We start from the raw sequence: 20,526 nt of genomic DNA on the forward strand, positions 1-20,526 counted from the left end.
TATACATTACAATATACTCTGACATGTGGTACTGAGAATGACTTTGGCACGATGTAAATTTGTTTGTGTTGTGTTTTTTTTGTTGTTTCCTTTAACATTACAGTTATATAGTTATCTTTTACAAAACAAGGAACAATAAAATGTCAAGATCCATTCCTGGGGGAAAAGTATACCCATCCGCCCCCCACCCACCCACCCACCCACCCCACCACCCCCCCCCCCCCAAAAAAGCACATCAAATATTCACATCCGCACGTGAAAATAATATTAATAATTATTATAGCAACATGAACATCAACAGCAACATCAACAATCGACAGCGACACACAACAGCGACATTAACGACGTTTGAAATCAAACTCTGCACCCTCTAAACGTCAAATTAAACCATCTCCGTACCCCCCCCCCACCCAAATAAAAAGAAAACAATCCTTAGTATAACAAACAAATTGTGTCACTGCAATAGTATATAGGGCGTTATGCCCATCGCGGACAATTTACAGCACAGTTATGTACACTCGAAAAAATAAATACTCCAGTCGATTAAATTAATACGTTCCAGTGTTCCGTGTGAAGGGAGAGAGGTGGTGGGGGTGTTGGGGGTGGTGGTGAAAATTCGGGGGCAGGGAGGGGGGGCTCATGAAGTTGAGCGGATGAGTTTGGAGAGAGGCGGGGGGGGGTATGATGGGGTGGCAGAGATGAATTTCCTCGTTTAATCACCGCCACTGTGCCACCATCCTTGCCCACAACCCCATCGCGCACCGCATCACTGCCCGACGGCGTGCTTGCCCCCCTCTCTCCTCCTACCGCGTCTCTCTCTCTCTCTCTTCCCAATATCTCTCTCTCTCTCTCACTTGGCTCGTAAAATGAAAAATCATAATAGTAATCGCAACAACTGCGGCGAAGGACTCATTGCAAACGTAATCAGGCAGGAGGCAGCCTTAGTAGCGGTAATTGCAGAGCGCCGGGCATGTTTGCAAATGATCATTACGTGCGCGTTCCCAGTCCAATTCCCAGAGCCCTTGTTAAAGCAAATATCGGGGGTAGGGAAGGAGAACGGGGGGGGGGGATGGCGGAGGAGCGTGATGGGGGGGGGGGGTGATGGTTATGAAGGAGAGAAAAGAAAGCCGGAGCGAAGCAGAACAGGGGAACAGCGCGTTGGTGTCTCGGGGCCAACCCCACGGCAAGCGATGCCGGGTGCCCGCGAGTCTCCGCGTCTCTCTCTCTCTCTCTCCCGTTGGGCGGCGGCGTCGGCGTCGGCATCAGACGTACCACTCGCTAAAGTTGGCCGAAAAGAAGGGGGTGGCGGGACAAGGGGGTACGCCCGTGTGGGCGCCAGGGACCTGGGTGGGCTGCGACGACTGGTGGGAGGGGGGCGGCCCCCCTCCTACACCTCCTCCTCCTCCCCCCACGACTGCCCCTGGAGGTTGCTGCTGCTGCTGCTGCTGAACCCCGGCGTTTGCGGTGGCTGCCCCTTCGCCGCCGGCGGGGGAGACGAGGGAGGTCGGCGTGGATGACTCGTAGCCCGAGCTGGTGGCTGGGGAAGGTTGCGAGCCCTGCGGGGTTGATTCGTGAACCTGGAAAGAAAGAGCGAGGACCGTATTCGTTGTTATTTGAATGCTCGTTGTCATCATTTGGCGTATTGCAGTTTGGTGAATGCTAATGATGTCATTTGAGTCTCGAGGTTGTATTCTTGAAGAGGGGCGATTGCCAGAAACGTCGCCTATATATGGTTACACACACCACGAGGCACTCATTTGACGGCTGAGTCGATCTAGCGGAGGCCCAGGGCTGGTTCAAATAATCGTCAATGGTTGTCGGTGACCGTGAGCTGGATTCGAACTTGGGTCGCCAGGTTCGTAGCGCAGCGTGCAAACAACTATACTTCCGCTCCCCCATCATCCCCCCACACACACACACACATTTGTAAGTATTTGACTATGTACACAATATAAATTCGTACTCATTTAAGGCTGAGTAGCTGGTGTGGGTGTGTGAACATCATCACTACAGGGGAGACAAAGGCGGCCGAGTGTTGGTTGCTGACCCCCCCCCACCCAACCTCCGTCGTGTGCCGTGTCGGCCTTCATAGGTTCTCGCAAACAACACTTGCCCCCAAAATCCCGTGCGGACTATACGGGGGACCTTTGTCTGTGCACCTACATATATGTGTGTAACACGTGGAGCGGTGGGCGCAGTGGCTAAATCACTGCGACTTGGAACCCGCGCCCGACCTGATTTCCGTTTCATGGCCAATGGCACAACGTTAGTGGCGCTTGGATATCAGAAGCGGTGCCGAGGCCTCCCTCCCCTAGGTCGACTCCGCCCTAAACAAAACACGAGCGGAGACATCGGGGGTTGTAATGTTTGAAACCGGCCGCACCCACCCACGAACCCTCGTGCAGGCCTCCGTGACGGCCTCAATAGGCGCTCGCAAACTAGCGCGCCCTTGCCCCCGCAGGCTACACACGGGGGATATTTGCGTGCGCGTGCGTGCGCGTGCGTGCGCGTGCGTGCGCGTGCGTGCGCGTGCGTGCGCGTGCGTGCGCGTGCGTGCGCGTGCGTGCGCGTGCGTGCGCGTGCGTGCGCGTGCGTGCGCGTGCGTGCGCGTGCGTGCGCGTGCGTGCGCGTGCGTGCGCGTGCGTGCTGCACCGCAGTGGAAGAAGACTCAGAGCGGCAACACGCGAATCTCTTTTCATTGCAAAATGGCCACGCTGCTGAGCTGCGCGATCAGCAACAGCAGCAACTTTTAGGGTGTCGGGGGGGGAGGAGGAGGGGGGAGGAGCGGGCAGGAGGGGGGGGAGGTACCCCCCCCATACCCCCACCACCACCCCTCAACCCCCACCACCACTCCCCTTCACTCCCATCCCAATCACCCGTCCCCTCCATCTTCCCCAACCTCATCGACTGTTCCCCGCGTCTCAGACCTCCCCCACCCCTCCCCTCGCTTCCTCGCCTGGCCCCCTCGCTCTCGTGCGTGTGAGTACACGTGTGTGTGGGCACGTGTGTACACATGTGTGTACGCATGTATGTGTGTGTGTGTAGCGGTTAGCGCGCTGCGCTACGAACCCGGCGACACGGGTTCGATTCCCGCTCACGGCCAACACCAGTGACGATTATCTGAACCGGTCCTGGGCCTCCCCTAGGTCGACTCAGCCTCAAATGAGTACCTGGTTCGGTGTGTAAACATCACCACTGGAAAGACAAAGGCGGTCGGGCGTGGTGCTGGCCACCCACCCCCTCGTGTACCGTTCCGGCCTTCATAGGTGCTACTCGCTAACGGCACTTGCCCCAACAGTCTGTTAAGGCTATACGGTGGATCTTTATCTTTGTCCACAACGTGTGTATCCGCGTGGTTGTGTGTTCGTGTACCGCGGCATTGTTCGACCGGAAAGCCAATGTCGGCTACACGGGGGATATTTGTCTTTGTGTACACGTGAATTGCGCGGGGAGCTGGGGGTCTTTGTGTACACGCGTGGGTTTGTGTGTGTACAGACGTCTGCGTTTACACGACACTATACACGTGGCGTGGGTGTTCGTGAGTGTGTACGCGTGTTATGTATCCGTGTGTGTGTGTGTGTGTGCGCACGTATGTACACACACCGGTGGCGATTATCTGAACCGGTCCTGGGCCTAGCCTAGGTCGACTCAGTCTTAAAATAGTACCTAGGGAGATCAAGGCGGCTGGGCGTGGTGCTGACCACCCACCAACTCGTGTACCGTGCCGGCCTTCATAGGTGCTCGCTGACAGGACTTGCCCCCCCCCTCCCCCCTCCCCCCAAGGTTTGTTAAAGGCTATACGGGGGCTCTTTATCTTTGTGCTTGCACACCGCGCCAGGCACTCGTTGAAGGCTGAGTGGACCTCAGGACCGGTTCAGTAGCATGCGTGTGTGTACGGACACGTGTGTGTACGTGTGCATACGTACACACACGTGTACGTACGCACACGTGTGTATATGTCTGTACACACGTGCATGCGCACACACATACGCACGTGTGTGTACACGTGTGTATGTGTGTGCGCACATGTGTGTGCGTGCGTACACACACATGTACACGTGCGTGTGTGTGCGAGCGCGCGCGTGCGTAAATTAACCTTGAGGTGCTTGCGCAGGGAGCTGGGGTGCGTGTACGACTTGTCGCACACTTTGCAGAAGTAGGGCTTGTCCGACGTGTGCACGTGCATGTGCTTCTTGCGGTCGCTGCTGTTGGCGAAGCGGCGGTCGCAGCCCTCGAACTCGCACTTGAACGGCTTCTCGCCTGCATCGGTGGGGAAGGGGGGGGGGGCGTCAGCGGAGGGGGTTGAGGTGCACCACTCGAGTTACGCACCAGATGAAGGTTCTCCCGTGTAGCCTCAACAGGCCTTCGGGGGTGGGGGGCAAGTGCTGGGAGTAGCAGGGACCAGTGAAGCACCGCAAAGACACAAAGACTACACACACGCGTACAAAGACTCCAGTCGGAAAGCCTTCAGACTGTTGGGGCAAGTGCTGTTAGCGAGCGCCTTTGAATGCCCGAACGGCACACGAGGGGGTGGGGTGGCCGGCACCAGGCTCGGCCGTCTTTATATCCCTCGCGGCGATGTTTACACGGCGCACCGGGTACTCATTTGAGGCCGAGTCGACCTACGGGAGGCCCAGCATCGGTTCAGATGATCGCCGCTGGTGTTGGCCGTGAGCGGGAATCGAAATCGGATAAGCCGTTGCTCTTGGCATCGGGCGCTAACCACAACACCACAGCTTGGCACACTCATGCATGTACACACATATACACAGTATACACATTCATAGACACGCACACGCACACATACAGGACAATACAACTAATTACGGACGGGCAAGTGCTCTGAGCGAGCGCCTTTGCCTCCCAAGTTCCGTTTGCTGGTGGTGGCCGTGAGTTTGACTCGATCTCGGACCACCGAAATCTGTTGCAGCTGTGCCGCCCCCCCCCCCCCCCCCCAAGCTCTCACACTCACCACGACACTGCCGCTCGCGACAATCTGCACAAAGGTCGCCCTTCATCGCTTCACGAGACCTTTGCGGCAAGCGCCGTTCGCGAGTGCGACTGTGAAGGTGGCACGGCGCACGATGGTGCACGTGTAGCCAGCAACCGCACCAGCTATACCCACTTCAGGCTGAGTCGATATAGGGGAGGCCCAGCACCGGTTCTAGTCGATCGAGCGCCAGTTACGCGGCCGCTCGCGTCAATGTGGTTCAGGTTGTCGCCACTGATGTTTACTGTGAGCGGGAATCGAACTCGGGTTTTCTGGGTTCGTGGCATAGTGCGCTCATCACGCACAACTACCCCCCCTCTCCGCGTTACACACACACACACACACGTATATATATATACTCGTACACATATATCCTGATGAGCACACGTATAGTACTGTACTGTACACGAAGACGTACATACATGAGTATTACTCACATGTAGGCAAATTCAAAAATAATAAATCCGCTAACATAGGTTCGCACGACGTGCATACGCAAATCAACAGCGTCTCTTATTTCAACACGCGCATACATGCATGCATGCGCACATGTATACCTACATACAAAATACAAACATCACCCCGTATAGACTTTAAAACTGTTGCTGCAAGTGCTGGGAGCGAGCACTTATACAACAAAGAAAGAAGACCCCCGGATAGCCTTAGCGTACTGTTGGGGCAAGTGCTGTTAGCGAGCGCCTATGAAGGCCGGCACGGCACACGAGGGGGTGGGTGGCCTGCACCACGCCCGTCACACGCACGCACGTATACACGGACACAAATGTTCAAGCACCGATTCTATTTTTCGATTTCAGAAACGTGTAGGGGATGTTGATTAAGTTCGATCTCTATTTTTTTTTATTCTTCAAAGTTCGCTAAAATAACGTTCAGAAACTTGCATTTCAATCTAAATAAATAGACACAAATCGTATGATTGACAGATACGTCTGAGCGAAACCAATACACACAAAGACAAATTTCCCTCCTTATAGCCTTAGCAGGTTATTGGGGCAAGAGCTGTTATTGGCGAGCACCTATGAGGGCCGGCACTGTGGCACACGAGTTACCAGCACTACGCCCGGCCGCCTTTGTCTCCCTAATGGCGATGTTTACTGCACACGCGCAATTCGGGATGATTCGACGCACACACACACTCGTTAATAATATTATAAACATAAATTACATCGCCTTTCCGACCCAAGATCAAAGCCTCCCCCCACCCTCTCAATCGCGATGAACCGAACCACAACCGGCGGTACGCTGCGCGTCTATTGCCACTCATCAGCAAGCCCCGTGTACGCATTGCTGTGTCGATGAGCGGTATTCTGTGCGCCGTTCCCGGGTAGGCCGGGAAAGAGTTGAGAGAAGCAGTTTGAGTGGAGAGTTCACAACGTGTCAGTACTTAGTCCGACTTGGCGTTCTCTCTCTCTCTCTCCTACGGGAAGGGTCAATAATGCGTCTTCATTCATGGCACCTGGGGTCTGTCCCCGTGACCTCTTACCGTGACGTCCTCAAACTGAACCTCAAGCTAAACTGTATATTTTTTATATATTTTTCCTTCATATTTTATCAGGTAATGCCCCACTGAGCTGTATAGCTCTTTTTTAGAAACCACCTGGCCACAAACGATAGCTCGACGAAGTGGCTTATCACGTGGAAAACGCGATGTATAGCAGCCAAAACCTCTGAACGCGTGATGTTTGATTTCATATACAGAGGTTAAACCCGGAGGACCCGGAGAACATTTCACGCCACCACTGCGAGAGACACGCAAAGTCCAAATATACAGCAGCAGGCATCGTCAGGGTCGGGATGGAACCCACGACCTCCTGCATACCAGGCGAGGTAGTTAACATCTCCTAGCCACCGTGATGGTGATGAGAGAGACACGCAAAGTCCAAATGTACAGCAGCAGGCATCGTCAGGGTCGGGATGGAACCCACGACCTCCTGCATACCAGGCGAGGTAGTTAACATCTCCTAGCCACCGTGATGGTGATGAGAGAGACACGCAAAGTCCAAATATACAGCAGGCATCGCCAGGGTCGGGATCGAACCCACGACCTCCTGTGTACCAGGCGAGGTAGTTAACATCTCCTAGCCACCGTGATGGTGATGAGAGACACACGCAAAGTCCAAATATGCAACAGCAGGCATCGTCAGGGTCGGGATAGAACCCACGACCTCCTGTGTACCAGGCGAGGTAGTTAACATCTCCGAACCATCTTGCTCCCCCCATCCCGTCACGAGCGCCGTGGTGACGTCACCGCCACTTAGTGGCGAACGGCATGGCGTTGTTTGTTGTTGTTGTTGTTTACGCACTGCGTACGTTGTCTTTGTGTATTGATGCCCCAGCTAGTCGGCTCAGGTTAAACGTGGGTGTATTGGCGTGTCTCTATTATCGATGCTCGCATACAGCACTTGCCCCAACAGTCCGTTCAAAGGCGATGCGTGGGTGTCTTTTTGTCTGTGCGCATGCATGTGCGTCTGCGTGTGCCCACGTGTGTGTGTGTGCATGTATGTACGCAATGATGTATGCGTTGGGGCGTGTGTACGTTGTGTGCGTTTGTGTGTTTATCGGTCAGTACGCATTGTTTTTTCTTTAATGTGACTCAGTATGTGTGAGTGTGATTGCAACGATTGTATGTATATCTCTGTCTTTGTGTGCGTGTATAGGTTTGTGAATGTGCGTGTGTGTGCACGGTATCTTCTACACTGCTGTGTGTATGTGTGAGTGTGTGGGTGCGTGTATCGGTGCGAGTGTCTGAGAATGCGTGTGTTTGTGTACGTGTGCTCGCGAATCGGTGGACATGCGTACATCAGTGGACATGCGTGTGCGAGCGTGGAGGGAGTTTGCGCAGTGGTCTGGCGCTACGCTGCGCTACAAACCCGCTGAACCGAGTTCGATTCCCGCTCACGGCCACCAAACCAGCGATTATCTGAACCGGTCCTGGGCCTCCTCTAGGTCGATTCAGCCTCAAATGAGTATCTGGTTCGCTGTGTAAACAATCGCCACTGGGGAGACAAAGGCTGCCGGGCGTGGTGCTGGCCACCCACCCCGTTGTGTGCTGTGCTGGCATTCAGAGGTGCTCGCTAACAGCACTTGCCCCTACAGTCTGTTAAGGCTACACGGGGGATTCCCGCCGATACCAGTGACGATTTTCTGTACCGGTTCTGGGCCGAGGTCGACTTTGGCTCGTTAACCAGCGTGGTGAAATATAGTTAAACAGACCCCCGTGTGTATGCGCGTATGTATATGTGTGGAACGACAGTGTAGCGGTTAGCGCTACGCTGCGCTTCGAACCCGGCGACCCCAGTTCGATTCCAGCTCACGGCCAACACTGGTGACGGATATCTAAACCGGTCCTGGGCCTCCCCTACGTAGACTTAGCCTCAAATGAGTACGGTGCGCTGCGTAAACATCGTCACTGGGGAGACAAAGGTGGCCGGGCGTGGTGCTGGCTACTCACCCCCAGGTGTGCCGTGCCGGCCTTCATAGGTCCTCGCTAACAGCACTTGCCCCAAAAGTATGCTCGAGCTATACGGGTGATCTTTGTCTTTGGAGGCGGACAGTTTCTAACACATCCCCTAACAAAGTTTAAGCCTACTGTATATACATAAATGTAATTTGACATAAGCTGTTACTGCTATATAATACAACGAATCGGTGCGCGGTAACGTCTCTTAACTGTGAAACATTTGCGCTCATTAAAAAAACTGTTGCGGTTGAAAAACGTTAATTGAGTTTTCCCTTTCGATTACCGTATCCCCCCTTAATTGGATCTCATTTATCGGAGCGTCTGCACAACAAGACACGGAACGGCCATTTCAGCCCCCCATCTCGCCAACTTTAAGCAAACTCGCTCGCCATGTGTGTTTTTTTAATCATGCGCACACACACTTACGGAGGATAGGATAATGTGATTATTAATAAGACGAACAATCTATGCGCTGCGATGGTGTACCGTGCAACGTGTAAACATCGTCACTAGGGGAGACAAAGGCGGCCGGGCGTGGTGCTAGCCACCCGCCCTGCCTTCATCGCTGCTACTCGCTTGCATCACTTGCCCGCAACGTCTGTTGATGCTATACGGGGAAGGGGGTGGTCTTCGTGTCCACGCGCGCTCTCAATTAATTATCGAACGGCTAATTATAATTCAGATAATAATTACTATGATAATCAATTGTCATTTCAAATGTTGTAAAATACAAGCCACACAAGGCAGTCCGTCATGGTATTATTGTTATTAGTGTATTGACATTCAAAAGCACAAGCATCGGCCGGGGCGATAAAGCAGCTACTCAAGAGTGGTCAAACGGCAGACTTTAAAGTTGGCTGTCTTGTCCAACGCGATATCTAACGCAGCCCTTGAGAATGCGTTGTTACGGACTAAAATTAAATAACATGATTACTCGTTTCATGGTTACCGTTTAAAATTAAACCAAGGTGTTAGGTTAATATACGTATGCGCATTTCGCATGTACTTGCATGTACAGAGTAGTAGTATATTGTGAATTATGTACGCAGTGCATATGCGTAATTATTATATTGCCCTTATATATTGCGTTTGTTTTTAATTTGTCGAAATTATACGATGTTACATTGGCAATAGTTGTGAAATTATCATGGATTAATATTCTTCAAATATCCGCTATATACTAAATACACGAAATTCACGGTCCAAAAATACAAGCGATTTAATTGCGTCAATAAATAATATAACGCCTATTTCTTTTTTCTTTCAGAGTGCAAACTTAATACACAATTACGCAAAATATATATCTGTATTTCGTACAATTTATTAGCAATTTTTTTAAATATCTAAATAAACTTAAAATACAACACGGTCCTAATCACGAAAACAAATAATTCCAAAAATAAATATTACCACTTCGATAATATATACATATATATTAGAGCATGCTGCAATTTCATCACTACATTCTCGCTAAATAATGCCCCCCCACCCCGACGTCCAAAACAAAACAATTGTCATTCACAAATAGGGGGGGGGGGGGGGCTCGTGCTTACAGAGTCTACTCACGGATGCCCTGGCCCCCACAGTGGACCAGCCCGCCCCTTGCCACCACCTCGTTAGTCCAAAGATAAAGACATCAGCTACCCCCAATTACGGCTGCCTACGAGTGCACGTCTTGAGATGCAGCCCTGCGCTGTGTTACGTTAGCGCCAGGGGTTAGCGGAACGCGAACCCCGATCGAGCCAGCCTCGTGCCCTTCACATCCCCCCCCCCCAACGTTATCGTCTCGCTTCCGCGCTCACTCGCTACGTGCCTAGCCTGAGTTGAACACCAGTCCCAGCTCTTACCCCCCCACAACACCTCCACCCTGAACCCACCAAATCATCCCTCAATAACAAGTCGCTACCCCCCTCGACTTGCGCACGATAGCTAAGGTTCGTTGTCGACACGAGGCACGCCTTGTACTTCGAGCGGGTCGCCATCATGGCTTCGACGGAGCTGATAAAAAGGACGCAAGCCCTGCAATGGTTCGCGTGTGTTGTCCACGACTTCTCACATCCCAACACACCCCCGCCCTACTTCCTCCACTTCTCTACCCTTCTCCCACCCAAACCCATGCGCCCAACAACCTATCGGCAGCATCTGCTTTCCATTTCGACGCCGTAAATTCATCCAGAACGGCAAATCTCGGCACGCTTCGTGAGCGTGCCGAGAGATACCAGCCACTCGAATCCCCGCCTCCTCTACAAGCATCCAACAACCATCTGCTACACGCAGACACGCAACTCAGCCGAGATCCCTTCTCTAACTCAACCCCCCCCTCCCTCGACACACACACACACAAACTCCCCTCCTCTCACGCCTCTCTGAGTGTCCGTCACCCGGGGACCCCAACTCGAACCGTGGCCCACGGCCCAGAGGAACGCAAAAGGCATCCCGACCCCAGCACCGCGTCGGTTCGGGCCCATGTTATTGTTGTTGTTTTTGTTGTTGTTGGAAGTTCTCGCAGGCGACTCGCTTATTTACGTCCCGCGGTCAGTTTGTAGGCAATGCGAGCGAGCAGCCGATTTTCTTTCTTCAACAATAACAACTACGAAAATAGGGATTTATCGGCGGCGGTGACGAATAACCCGAAGTGACACATTGAGGGCTGGTGCAGCAGCAGCGGCTCACACTCGACCACGCGTGCCCACGTCGCCACGTTGTGTACACTCGTGCTTGTGTCTCTCTCTCTCTCTCTGTGTATATACACACAGAGAGAGAGAGAGAGACACAGACACATAAACAGGTGCTACTCGCCAACAGCACTTGGCCCAACAGTCTGTTACACGCGCGATCTCCGTATTTGCATTATAATCGGGGGGTGTGATACACATTCGCGCCGCGCTGTGTACACAACTAGGGAGCGGGGGGGGGGTCTAGGCTATAGGCTAGCAGTAGAGAGTGTGGCGGTGGTGCCTGCTGACCGTGGGTGGATCGTGAAGCGCGACATTGTACCAATGGGACGAGCACAAATCGACGACGACTTCACCGCGCAAAGATTGCCGGGGAAGCAGCAGCAGTAGACGATGACGCCGCCGCCACCGAAAGAGCCGCAAACGCGCGTTTCCAGATTGTTTGTAAACAAGAACACAGCAATACAACCCCAACCACCACCACGGCCGTAGACTTTCTCCCGCCCCCACAAACCACAAACAACCAAAAAGTTTGACAGCGCACTAGCTGAAAGCAAAGCGCATAAGGAAATTTAAATAATTGTACAAATTATTTTTTTGTTTCTGCTCGATGATAACAGGACGGCGAACGTAACAGCAAAGAGCATTCCAATAATTATAATTTAAATAATAATTGTTGTAATTTTAAGCCAACAAAATAATGTTTGTCTCAAACGTGAAAACGTCATTTCTATGTCTGTACATCACTACGTATGTATTATGTGTGGTTTGTCTACTTGTGTATGTTATGTATATGAGTACGAATGTGTATGTTTACATTATTTTTGTGTGTATCTGTGTGCACGTACGTATGATTGTGTGCATTTATGTACGTATGTTTGTGTGTATGCATGTGCGTGCGATTGTTTGTGCCTGTTTGCGTGTGCGTGTGTGTATGTAATGTGTGTGTGTGTATGTGTGTACATGTGTATGTTAACACATTGACTTAAAAGCTGTGCGCACACCGCCAATTCCGCTTGTACTCGCTAAGTACTTTTGCACATTTCTCGTGAGCACGTGTACACACACTCACACACCCGTAAATACACAGACGTGAGCGCACGTACACACGCGTGCACACACGCACATCTCGTAAACAATCGCGTACGAGTTGCAACTGCGAGAAAACACATTATACATTGCACGCACGCCCACACACTTGTAAACAAACACACACACACATGCAAATAATGTACGTACACACTGGTAAAGACACACACAAACACATGCGTTATCACGCTTAAAAACACGCACACATAGGCGTGTGTTAACACTCAAAACACGGCTCGCACACATTCACACTCAAACGCACGCATGCTTACACACACGTACGCATAAACGTGTCCACACACGTGTGCACACGCTCACACCTAAATACACACACGTGTGCACACACACACTCGAGTGTACACACGATTAAAAAAACACGTTTAAAAACACACGTGTACACACACACGTGTACACACACACGTGTACACATACACACACGTGTACACACACACGTGTACACACACACACGTGTACATACACACACACACGTGTACACACACTCTCGCAAGCGGAGTGCCGTTTACCTGTGTGCGTCCTCTTGTGGATCTTGAGGTTCTCGGAGCGAGCGAACACCTTGCCGCAGGCGGGGAAGGGGCACGGGAAGGGCTTCTCGCCCGTGTGCACCCTGATGTGGTTCACCAGCTTGTACTTGGCCTTGAAGGGCTTCCCCTCGCGGGGACACTCGTCCCAGTGGCACACGTGGTTGGCCTGCTCGGGCCCACCCACGTGTTCCACGCTCAGGTGCGTCACCAGCTCGTGCATGGTGCTGAACACGCGGTTGCAGGGCTGCTTCTTCACCAGCTCCGGCTCTATCCACTTGCACACGAGCTCCTGCTTCAGCTGAGGGCGCAGGTAGCGGAAGAAGGCGCCCGCTCCGGCCGCCGGGTGATGATGATGGTGGTGGTGATGCGCGGCCATATTCACGTAGCCGTGCAGCGGCGCCCCAGCCGCAGCCGCGTAGGGGTCTCCTCGTCCGCCGGCCACTTGTCCGAAGCGATCAGCCCGTCCGTAGGAGTCATTGGCGAGGCCGAGGCGCAATTGCCCGCCGAGCAAGTGCGCGTTCGAGGAGTGGTGGTGCGCGTGGTGGTGCGGGTGGTGGTGCGGATGGTGGTGGTGGTGCGGGTGGTGGTGCGGGTGGTGGGGATGCTGAGCCGCGCTCGCTTGCTCGTGCAGTCCCGGGAAGAGGAGGTGTCCGGCTGCGGCCGCGGCCGCGTCCAGAGCCTGCTGCCCGGAGAAGCTGCCCGTGGGGGCGAAGACGCCGTGCTGAGCGGGACCGCCCGCCGCAGCCGCAGCAGCGTCTCCGAAGCCGCAGTTGCGGAAGAGAAAGTCGGAGCGATTGGCGGCCGAGGCGCCGAAGCCCGCAGCGGCAGCCGCCGCGGCCGCTCCGTACGAGCCCACGGGCGCCGGGTGCGCGTGGGGTCCGTGAGCGCCGATGGCCGCGGAGTAGCCGGCCGACGCTTGCGACACGAACGCCGACGGCTGCCCGGCGCCGAGCTCCGAGCCCAGCTTGAGCGCCGCGGTGTCTCCGTAGCCGTCCATCGCCGCCGAGTCGCGCTCGCACGACTCGCCGGACGCAGCTGCGTAATGGCGCACGGACGCCGGCCCGAAGCCGAGACCCAAGGACGGGTACTGGGGCGCCGCCTCGAGAAGCATCGCGTGCGGTGGCGCTCGATCGGCGCCGCTCGGGAGAAGCCCGAGTGAGTGCGGGTGCTGGCGTGTGCGCTGCGTCGTGGGTGTGTGTGTGTGTGCTGTGGCGAGAGAGCAGCGTGAGTGTGTGTGTGTGCTGGCGTGTGAGCGCGTGTGAGTGTCTGCAGCGTTCGCGTGCGTGTGGTGCGTAAGGGGCGGGCGGCGGGGGGGGGGTGTCTCTTATGGTCGTGCGGTTCGTTCGCTGGCTGTCGATGCTGGCTGGCTGCGTGTCGTGCGCCGCGCACTCGATATATATCTTCTGTTTGAACCTTCCGTCGATGCGAACAGACGGGAGAGGAGAGTGGAGAGAGAGAGAGGACGGGAGGTGGGTGGAGAGGGGGGGGGGAGATACGGGAGCTGTCGCTTTGAGGCTATCCGCTACCTTCGGAGCGGTGCGAGAAGGGAGAGAGATCGCGGCGTCTCGCAGTCACTTTAAGTCGACGCTTCGGTAAGTTCCCTCTCGCGGCTTCTTCATCAACTACGCCGACTTTACACCGCCGCGGTGTTGTTCTCGCGATCTCTCTAACGCTTTACCCTCTCCCCCCCCCCACCAGCACCTTCTTTATATCTCTAAATAATAATAAGAATACACCTTCTGTCGTTACGGAGACGCGCAAACGTCTGTTGAGCGCGTTCGCAAAATAAAAACAACAACTACGAATGAAGATCGATTCTAGAAAAAAATAGAATAACTTGAGAATAGTAAACAACAATAACAACGACGACGATCTGCTATGAATTCGCGACGAGAGCGCGGAGGAGATGGTGAGAAAGACGCGGAGGAGAGACGAGAGAACGGGACAACGGAAATAAAAAGGCAGCCTCCGTTCGCAGAATAGTTTTTGTTGTTGTTGCAACAAACCGAATAACAGTAAGTAAACAAAAATTAAAAATAATATATTCCTACTGCCTATCTAATAATGCCCCCCCCCCTCTCCCCGTTTTTTTTGTCGATGGGTTAACCGAGTCCGACGCTCGCCCCGTTAAGTGCGGGCGGAGTGAAGAAGCCGCCGCCGAGAAGTCTCTGCGATGGATGGGATGGCGAGAGAGCGCTGAGCCTTGTGCAGAGAGAGAGAGCGCACGAACGAGAGAGAGCGAGCGAGCGCGCACACTGCACGAGAGAGTAAGAAGAAGAGGCAGAGGCAGAGAGCGTAGAAAGAGTAGCGGGAGAGGAGAAGCGGGGGGAGATGCGAGCCGTGGTTTGCTCGACGGCTAGGGGATGATCGCCTTTGACGCTTCCAACAGATAAATGCGCGCGACAGATAGGCGCCTCCCGCTGATGTATGCCACTTCAAAGCGGTTTCCGCCGCGACACGTGACTCGCTCCCCGCTTTCCCATTGGCGCACTTCGTCCAAAAAACGTGGCGAGAGAGAGGGGGGCGAGAGGGAGAGAGAGAGAGAGAAAAAAACGAGGACGCGGAGGAGTGGAGGGGGGGAGAGAAAGAGGAGGGAGGAGGAGGGAGCGAGCGAGCGGGTGATGGGGGGAGTTGGATGGAGAGGCGAGGCAGGGTGAGGAGGGAGTGAGGCGGGCTAGGGCTGGGTGCCTGCGAAAGTGGGCGTTGGGGTTTGTGGAGCTTTTTTTGTGTTTTTTTTTGGGGCGGGCGGGCGGGTGTATTGAGGGAGGGAGCAGAGGGGAGGGGGAGGAGGGGGACGTGAGGATGAGGATGAGGGGATTGGGAGGAGATTGGGGGAGAGAGGTGGGGGGGGTGATTCGAAGAGCGGTGGTGGGTGGTGTTGGTGGGGGGGGGGGACTAAGGGGGGGGGGGGTGGTGGGCTTCAACATGCAGTTTGGTCGCCGCTTCTGATTGGCCGTCGCTGACAGGTATACACCGTCTAGAACGCGCTCGAGGAGCGAGCCTGCGCGCGGGGTGTGCACGCGCGGGGGTGTGTGCACGTGGGGTGTGTGCACGTGGTGTGTGTGCACGCGTGGTGTGTGTGCACGCGTGGTGTGTGTGCACGTGGTGTGTGTGCACGCGTGGTGTGTGTGCACGCGTGGTGTGTGTGCACGCGTGGTGTGTGTGCACGCGGGCGGGTGTGCACGCGCGTTCGTACACAACACATGATTTTATATCATGGTGATGCATTTACATCGCCGCCGTTAGCGATACGGGATTTGTCGTGGGGATTTTTGTTTGTTTGTTAGTATTTTGAAATATTCCTCGTCTTTCAATTACAATCTGATGATGATAATGATGATCGTGAATAGTCCACTAAATAACACGCACGCGCACCCAACGACGGCTTGCCAGTAGAAGTTGCCCGGTTGCCCTGCGCAGGTTTGGTTCGGTTTGAACGTTCCCGGCACGCACGAAAGTTTGCATCACTGCTCTACTGCTGCCCCCCTCGCCCTCCCTCGCTCCCTTGCAGCGAAGTCGCCCGGGCTTTTGCGGCGACACGATTTGGAACGTCGCGGGCAACAACAAAACATTTGCATCGCCCGTTGCTCGGTGGAAGGAGACATCTCGAAAGTGATGATGATGTTTTTTCTTTCCATGTTGTACTCAACGCAGTATGCGGGTCCTGCCCGCTCGCTCGCTCGCCCGCCCTTTCGAGACGCGAAATGCCCCGAGCGAGAAATGCCCCCATCGAGAAATACCCCCATCGATAAATGCCCCCATCGAGAAATGCCCCTTATCGATAAATGCCCCCATCGAGAAATGCACCTATCGATAAATACCCCTATCGATAAATGTCCCTATCGAGAAATGCCCCTATCGAGAAATGCCCCTATCGTGGAGACGGGCAAAGCCGATTTGCTCAGCGGAAGAAATCGTCGCTCGCTTAGCGCGTTGGCAGGGCGCTCAGGAGTGGCCGCTGTTGCCGCCGCCGCTCTCCGCCTCCGTCGTTGTGAATTCGCTGAACGCGGTCGTGTCGGTTGGAGATGCACGCAGAGCGAAACACAGCCGCGTCCGTGTGTGGGCGCGGTGCTATACGAAGACGACCTTCGATGGCTTCCGACCACTTAGCCTGGCACCACGGGTAATGAATGTAGCTCCAGTCTACCACCATCATCATCAATGCATCATCAGCCATGATCAATCCCGCTCTCTCTCTCCCCCATCACCACTACTCGCACCAAACAAAAACCTTCCCCGTCTCTTCGCGATCTTGCACTTCGGGTTGAGCGTAAATTTAGTAGCAGCGACGGGTACACGTCCCAGCGTATTTACGTACGCGCACATCCATACCGTACATACAATCGGCAACAAACGTGCGCACATTACGAAGCGAGCATGTATGTATATATATATGTGTGTGTGTGTGTGTTGCGTACTGACATACGCAAATGCGTGGCACGTTGAAGAACGCGTGGGAGCGTCGCAAGCGAGTGGACGTCCCGTTGCATTGCGGAGGGCAACGTGAAATGCATTGCGACGTTAGATTTATAGAGCGGCGTCTCGTGTTGTGTTGTGTTGTTGTTATAAATGCGTGTGCGGGGGAGCGGTCGCGTAGCTGCGCTCTGTCGGTTCCGGGACAGCCCCCTTAGGTCGACTGAGCCTCAAATGACCACGTGGTGCGGTGTGTAAACAGCGGGAGACAAAGGCGGCCGGGCGTGGTTCTGGCCACCCGCCGCCTCGTGTGCCGTGCCGGCCTTCATAGGTGCTCGCTAACAGCACTTGCCCCAACAGTCTGTAAAGGCTATCCGGAGTGGGGGGGGGGTCTTTGTGTTTGTGCGTGTGTATGTCACGCTACCCATAATGCAGTGTACAATACAGAGACAGACCGGTGGTACCCGGTGTGTAAAAAAAGGTACGTGGGGAGGACGCAGCTCTGAGGTTGGCAATTTTTTTAATTTCAATTCCAAACGTTTGTTTTTCAACTACGAACCAATGTTGTGCCGTTCAGAAAAAAATCTCACTGGAAATTAGAATTAGCCCCCGCTGTCAAAAAAAATCAGTTCACTCCGAGGCGAAATCTTCTCATTCTGCCCGATGTGTGCGGCTCCCGTAGAATGTTTCGTATTTTTCTCAGTGATGCTAAAGATACGAAAAAAAACCGACAACAACAACAACAAACACCATCGCGCACATTTTCTCGAAAGTAGCCACAAATAGGATGATGCTAATTGTCCGCAAATGCTAAACATAGAGAGACAGGCACTGGCTAAAAAATATTCGCACGTGCCGAGAGCGTGGGCGCCTTGCAATGTAGAATAAGGTGAATCTGATGTGTGTGGTTTGTGTGTGTGTGTGTGTGTTTTACGTGTGTGCCGGCCTTCATTGGTGCTCGCTAACAGCACTTGCCCCAACAGTCTGTCAAGGCTATACGAGGCATCTTTGTCTTTGTGGTATGTGCGTGGTGTGTGTGTGATGCATCTGCCAGTCTTCTCAAGCTAGCCAACCCGTAGCACCTAGGTCTGTTCCGTGACCTCCTGCTGACAGCTACGCTGTGCGTGCACCTAGCCTGGCACAATCACTGCGGTGGCGTCACCTCCACTCAGTGGCGAGCTGGAGAGAGGTACGTGCCGATTGACGCGTACTCAGTGCTTCGTGGTGTGTCCTGGGTGGCGCGTATCGCGTGAGCGCTGCGCTGCGCTACGAACCCGGCTCCCCGGAGTTCGATTCCCGATCACGGCCACCCACACCAGTAACGATTATCCGAACGGGGTTTCGTGGGCCCCTCCCCTAGCTCGACTCGGCCTTCAAACGAGTACCTGGTTGCGGCGTGCAAACATCGCCACGGGGGAGACAAAGGCGGCCCGGGCGTTATGCCGTTCAAGCCACCGAGTCGTGTTCTGTGCCGGCTTTGCTCGCAAAACAACACTTGCCCCCCAAAAAGTATGCCGAAGGCGATTGCTGCGGGAGCTTTTGTGTTTTCATTTTGTCGCGCCGGCCAACATCGTCGCCGTGTCGGCGATTAAACACGGAGCGACTTTGCCGCGCTTAGCGTCAAACGCCGCCGGTAACCCCACCCCACCCCCGTGAGTTATCGTTCCACTTAAAGTCGTGACATTCACATTTGCGTAACCTATTACAAGTCTAATGCATTTTGAGTAATGCCCAACGTCGGCCCCGTGTAAGCACGGGTGGACGTGCGCGCGTACGCGCGTGCGTGTGTGTCTCCGTGAGAGATGTGTGGAGAGCGGTGGCGCAGCGGTTAGCGCATTGCGCTACGAACCCTGCGAACATTTTTTTTTTTATAATTTCCCCCACCCCGGCTCACGAGCAAAAACAGTGACGAATATTTTGAACCGGTCCTGGGACCACCTCCCCACACCCCCTCTAGGTCGACTCAGCCTCAAATTAATACCTGTTGCGATGTGTAAGCGTCATTATTGGGGAGACAAAGGCGGTCGGGCGCGGTGTTGGCCATCCACCCCTTCGTGTGCCGTGCCCATGTTCATAGCTGCTCGCTAACACACTCGCCCCAACACGGGGGATCTTCGTCTTCATGCGTGTAATGTCCGTGACTAATACTACGTACAGATACATTATTATATTGCACGTGCGTTGCACACACACACAGGGTACGCGTATACGTACGCGTGTACGAATGTATGTGGTGTTCATGTATCTTAAATTTTCTATGTGCGTGCATGTATGCATGCACACGTGTACGTACGAACGTACGTGTCGTATTTATGCCTGTGCCCATGAATGTGTGCATGCATGAATGTGTGCACGCACGCTTACCTACTCGGCGATGAACTAGTTCCCGTTCTCCGAGGAGGCCTTGTTAATAGGTGCTCGCTAACAGCACTCGCACCCAACGGGAGGATGGCATTGTTGCCTTGTTGTGTGTCCCACCGTGGGTATGCAAGGCAGTGTGGGGAGTGGGTGGCGCGGTGGTTAGCGCACGGGGCTACGAAGCCGGCTACCCAGGTTCAATTATCGCTCACAGGTGACAATTTATCTGCAGCCGGTCCTGGGCCACCCCGAGGTCGACTCAGCCTCAAATGAGTAGCCGTTGCGGCATGTAAACATCGCCACTTGGGGAGACAAAAGCGGTCGGGCGTGGTGCTGGCCAACCACCCCCATCCCCTTTCGTGTGCCGTTCCAGCCTTCAGAGGTGCTCGCTAACAGCACTTGCCACAACAATCTGTTAAAGGCTATACAGGGGGGTGGAGGCTTTGTCTTTGTGTATGTATTGATGTGTATATGTTTTTATCTGTAGGCTTCTGCAATTGTGTTTCTTGTTGCGTGCATTCGTGCGTGGACGTATCTGCGCATGTAAGTTTGCGTGCGTGTGCACGTTTGGATGAGTACGTTGCGTACGCGTGCTCGCTAACAGCACTTGCCCCAACAGTCTGCTAGGGCTATACGGGGGGGGGGGGGATCTTTGTCGCAATGTTCACGGATGCATACAATACCATTACCGTGTACACCACTACACCACGCACGCGTACCATAGACCTGCGTGCCTACAAAGCCCTCCACGTGTGCGCGCGCGTGTGTATATGTCTATGTGTGTGAACTGGTCCGGAGTAACGCGCGTTTGACGCACGATTTATTTACTGCGCACATTGAAGGCCGTAACAGTTCCACACGATAGCGATATGCGGAGTCGTAATATAGAATTATAGCTCGGTCGTAAAATGCAACAACCGCTTATGTGTGTAATTTATACTGGCGTGCGAGTGTGTTTTATATCGGTGTATAAGCGTGTGT

General features: G+C 54.0%; 1 protein-coding gene across 1 annotated transcript; it reads right to left on the bottom strand.

The window, feature by feature from the left end:
• Window positions 1-256: 256 nt before the first annotated feature.
• On the bottom strand, window positions 257-15,315 carry LOC144947039 (zinc finger protein ZIC 1-like). The gene is made up of 3 exons (XM_078876187.1): window positions 12,757-15,315; window positions 4,097-4,260; window positions 257-1,577 (listed from the first exon to the last, which is right to left on the bottom strand). The coding sequence occupies exons 1-3, from the start codon at window positions 13,883-13,885 to the stop codon at window positions 1,263-1,265; spliced, it is 1,608 nt and encodes a 535-aa protein (XP_078732313.1). The 5' UTR covers window positions 13,886-15,315; the 3' UTR covers window positions 257-1,262.
• Between the last annotated feature and the right edge of the window lie 5,211 nt (window positions 15,316-20,526).

This window comes from Lampetra fluviatilis, chromosome 43 (assembly GCF_964198595.1).
Source record: "Lampetra fluviatilis chromosome 43, kcLamFluv1.1, whole genome shotgun sequence".
Classification (NCBI taxonomy): Eukaryota; Metazoa; Chordata; class Hyperoartia; order Petromyzontiformes; family Petromyzontidae; genus Lampetra; species Lampetra fluviatilis.

Excerpts from the sequence above, each read along its gene's own strand:
- LOC144947039 (XM_078876187.1), bottom strand. The coding sequence starts at position 13,885 with ATGCTTCTCGAGGCGGCGCCCCAGTACCCGTCCTTGGGTCTCGGCTTC. Across the intron at positions 4,261-12,756 it reads CCACAAGAGGACGCACACAG|GCGAGAAGCCGTTCAAGTGC; the intron begins GTAAACGGCACT and ends CCACCGATGCAG. Across the intron at positions 1,578-4,096 it reads CCCTGCGCAAGCACCTCAAG|GTTCACGAATCAACCCCGCA; the intron begins GTTAATTTACGC and ends CTTTCTTTCCAG.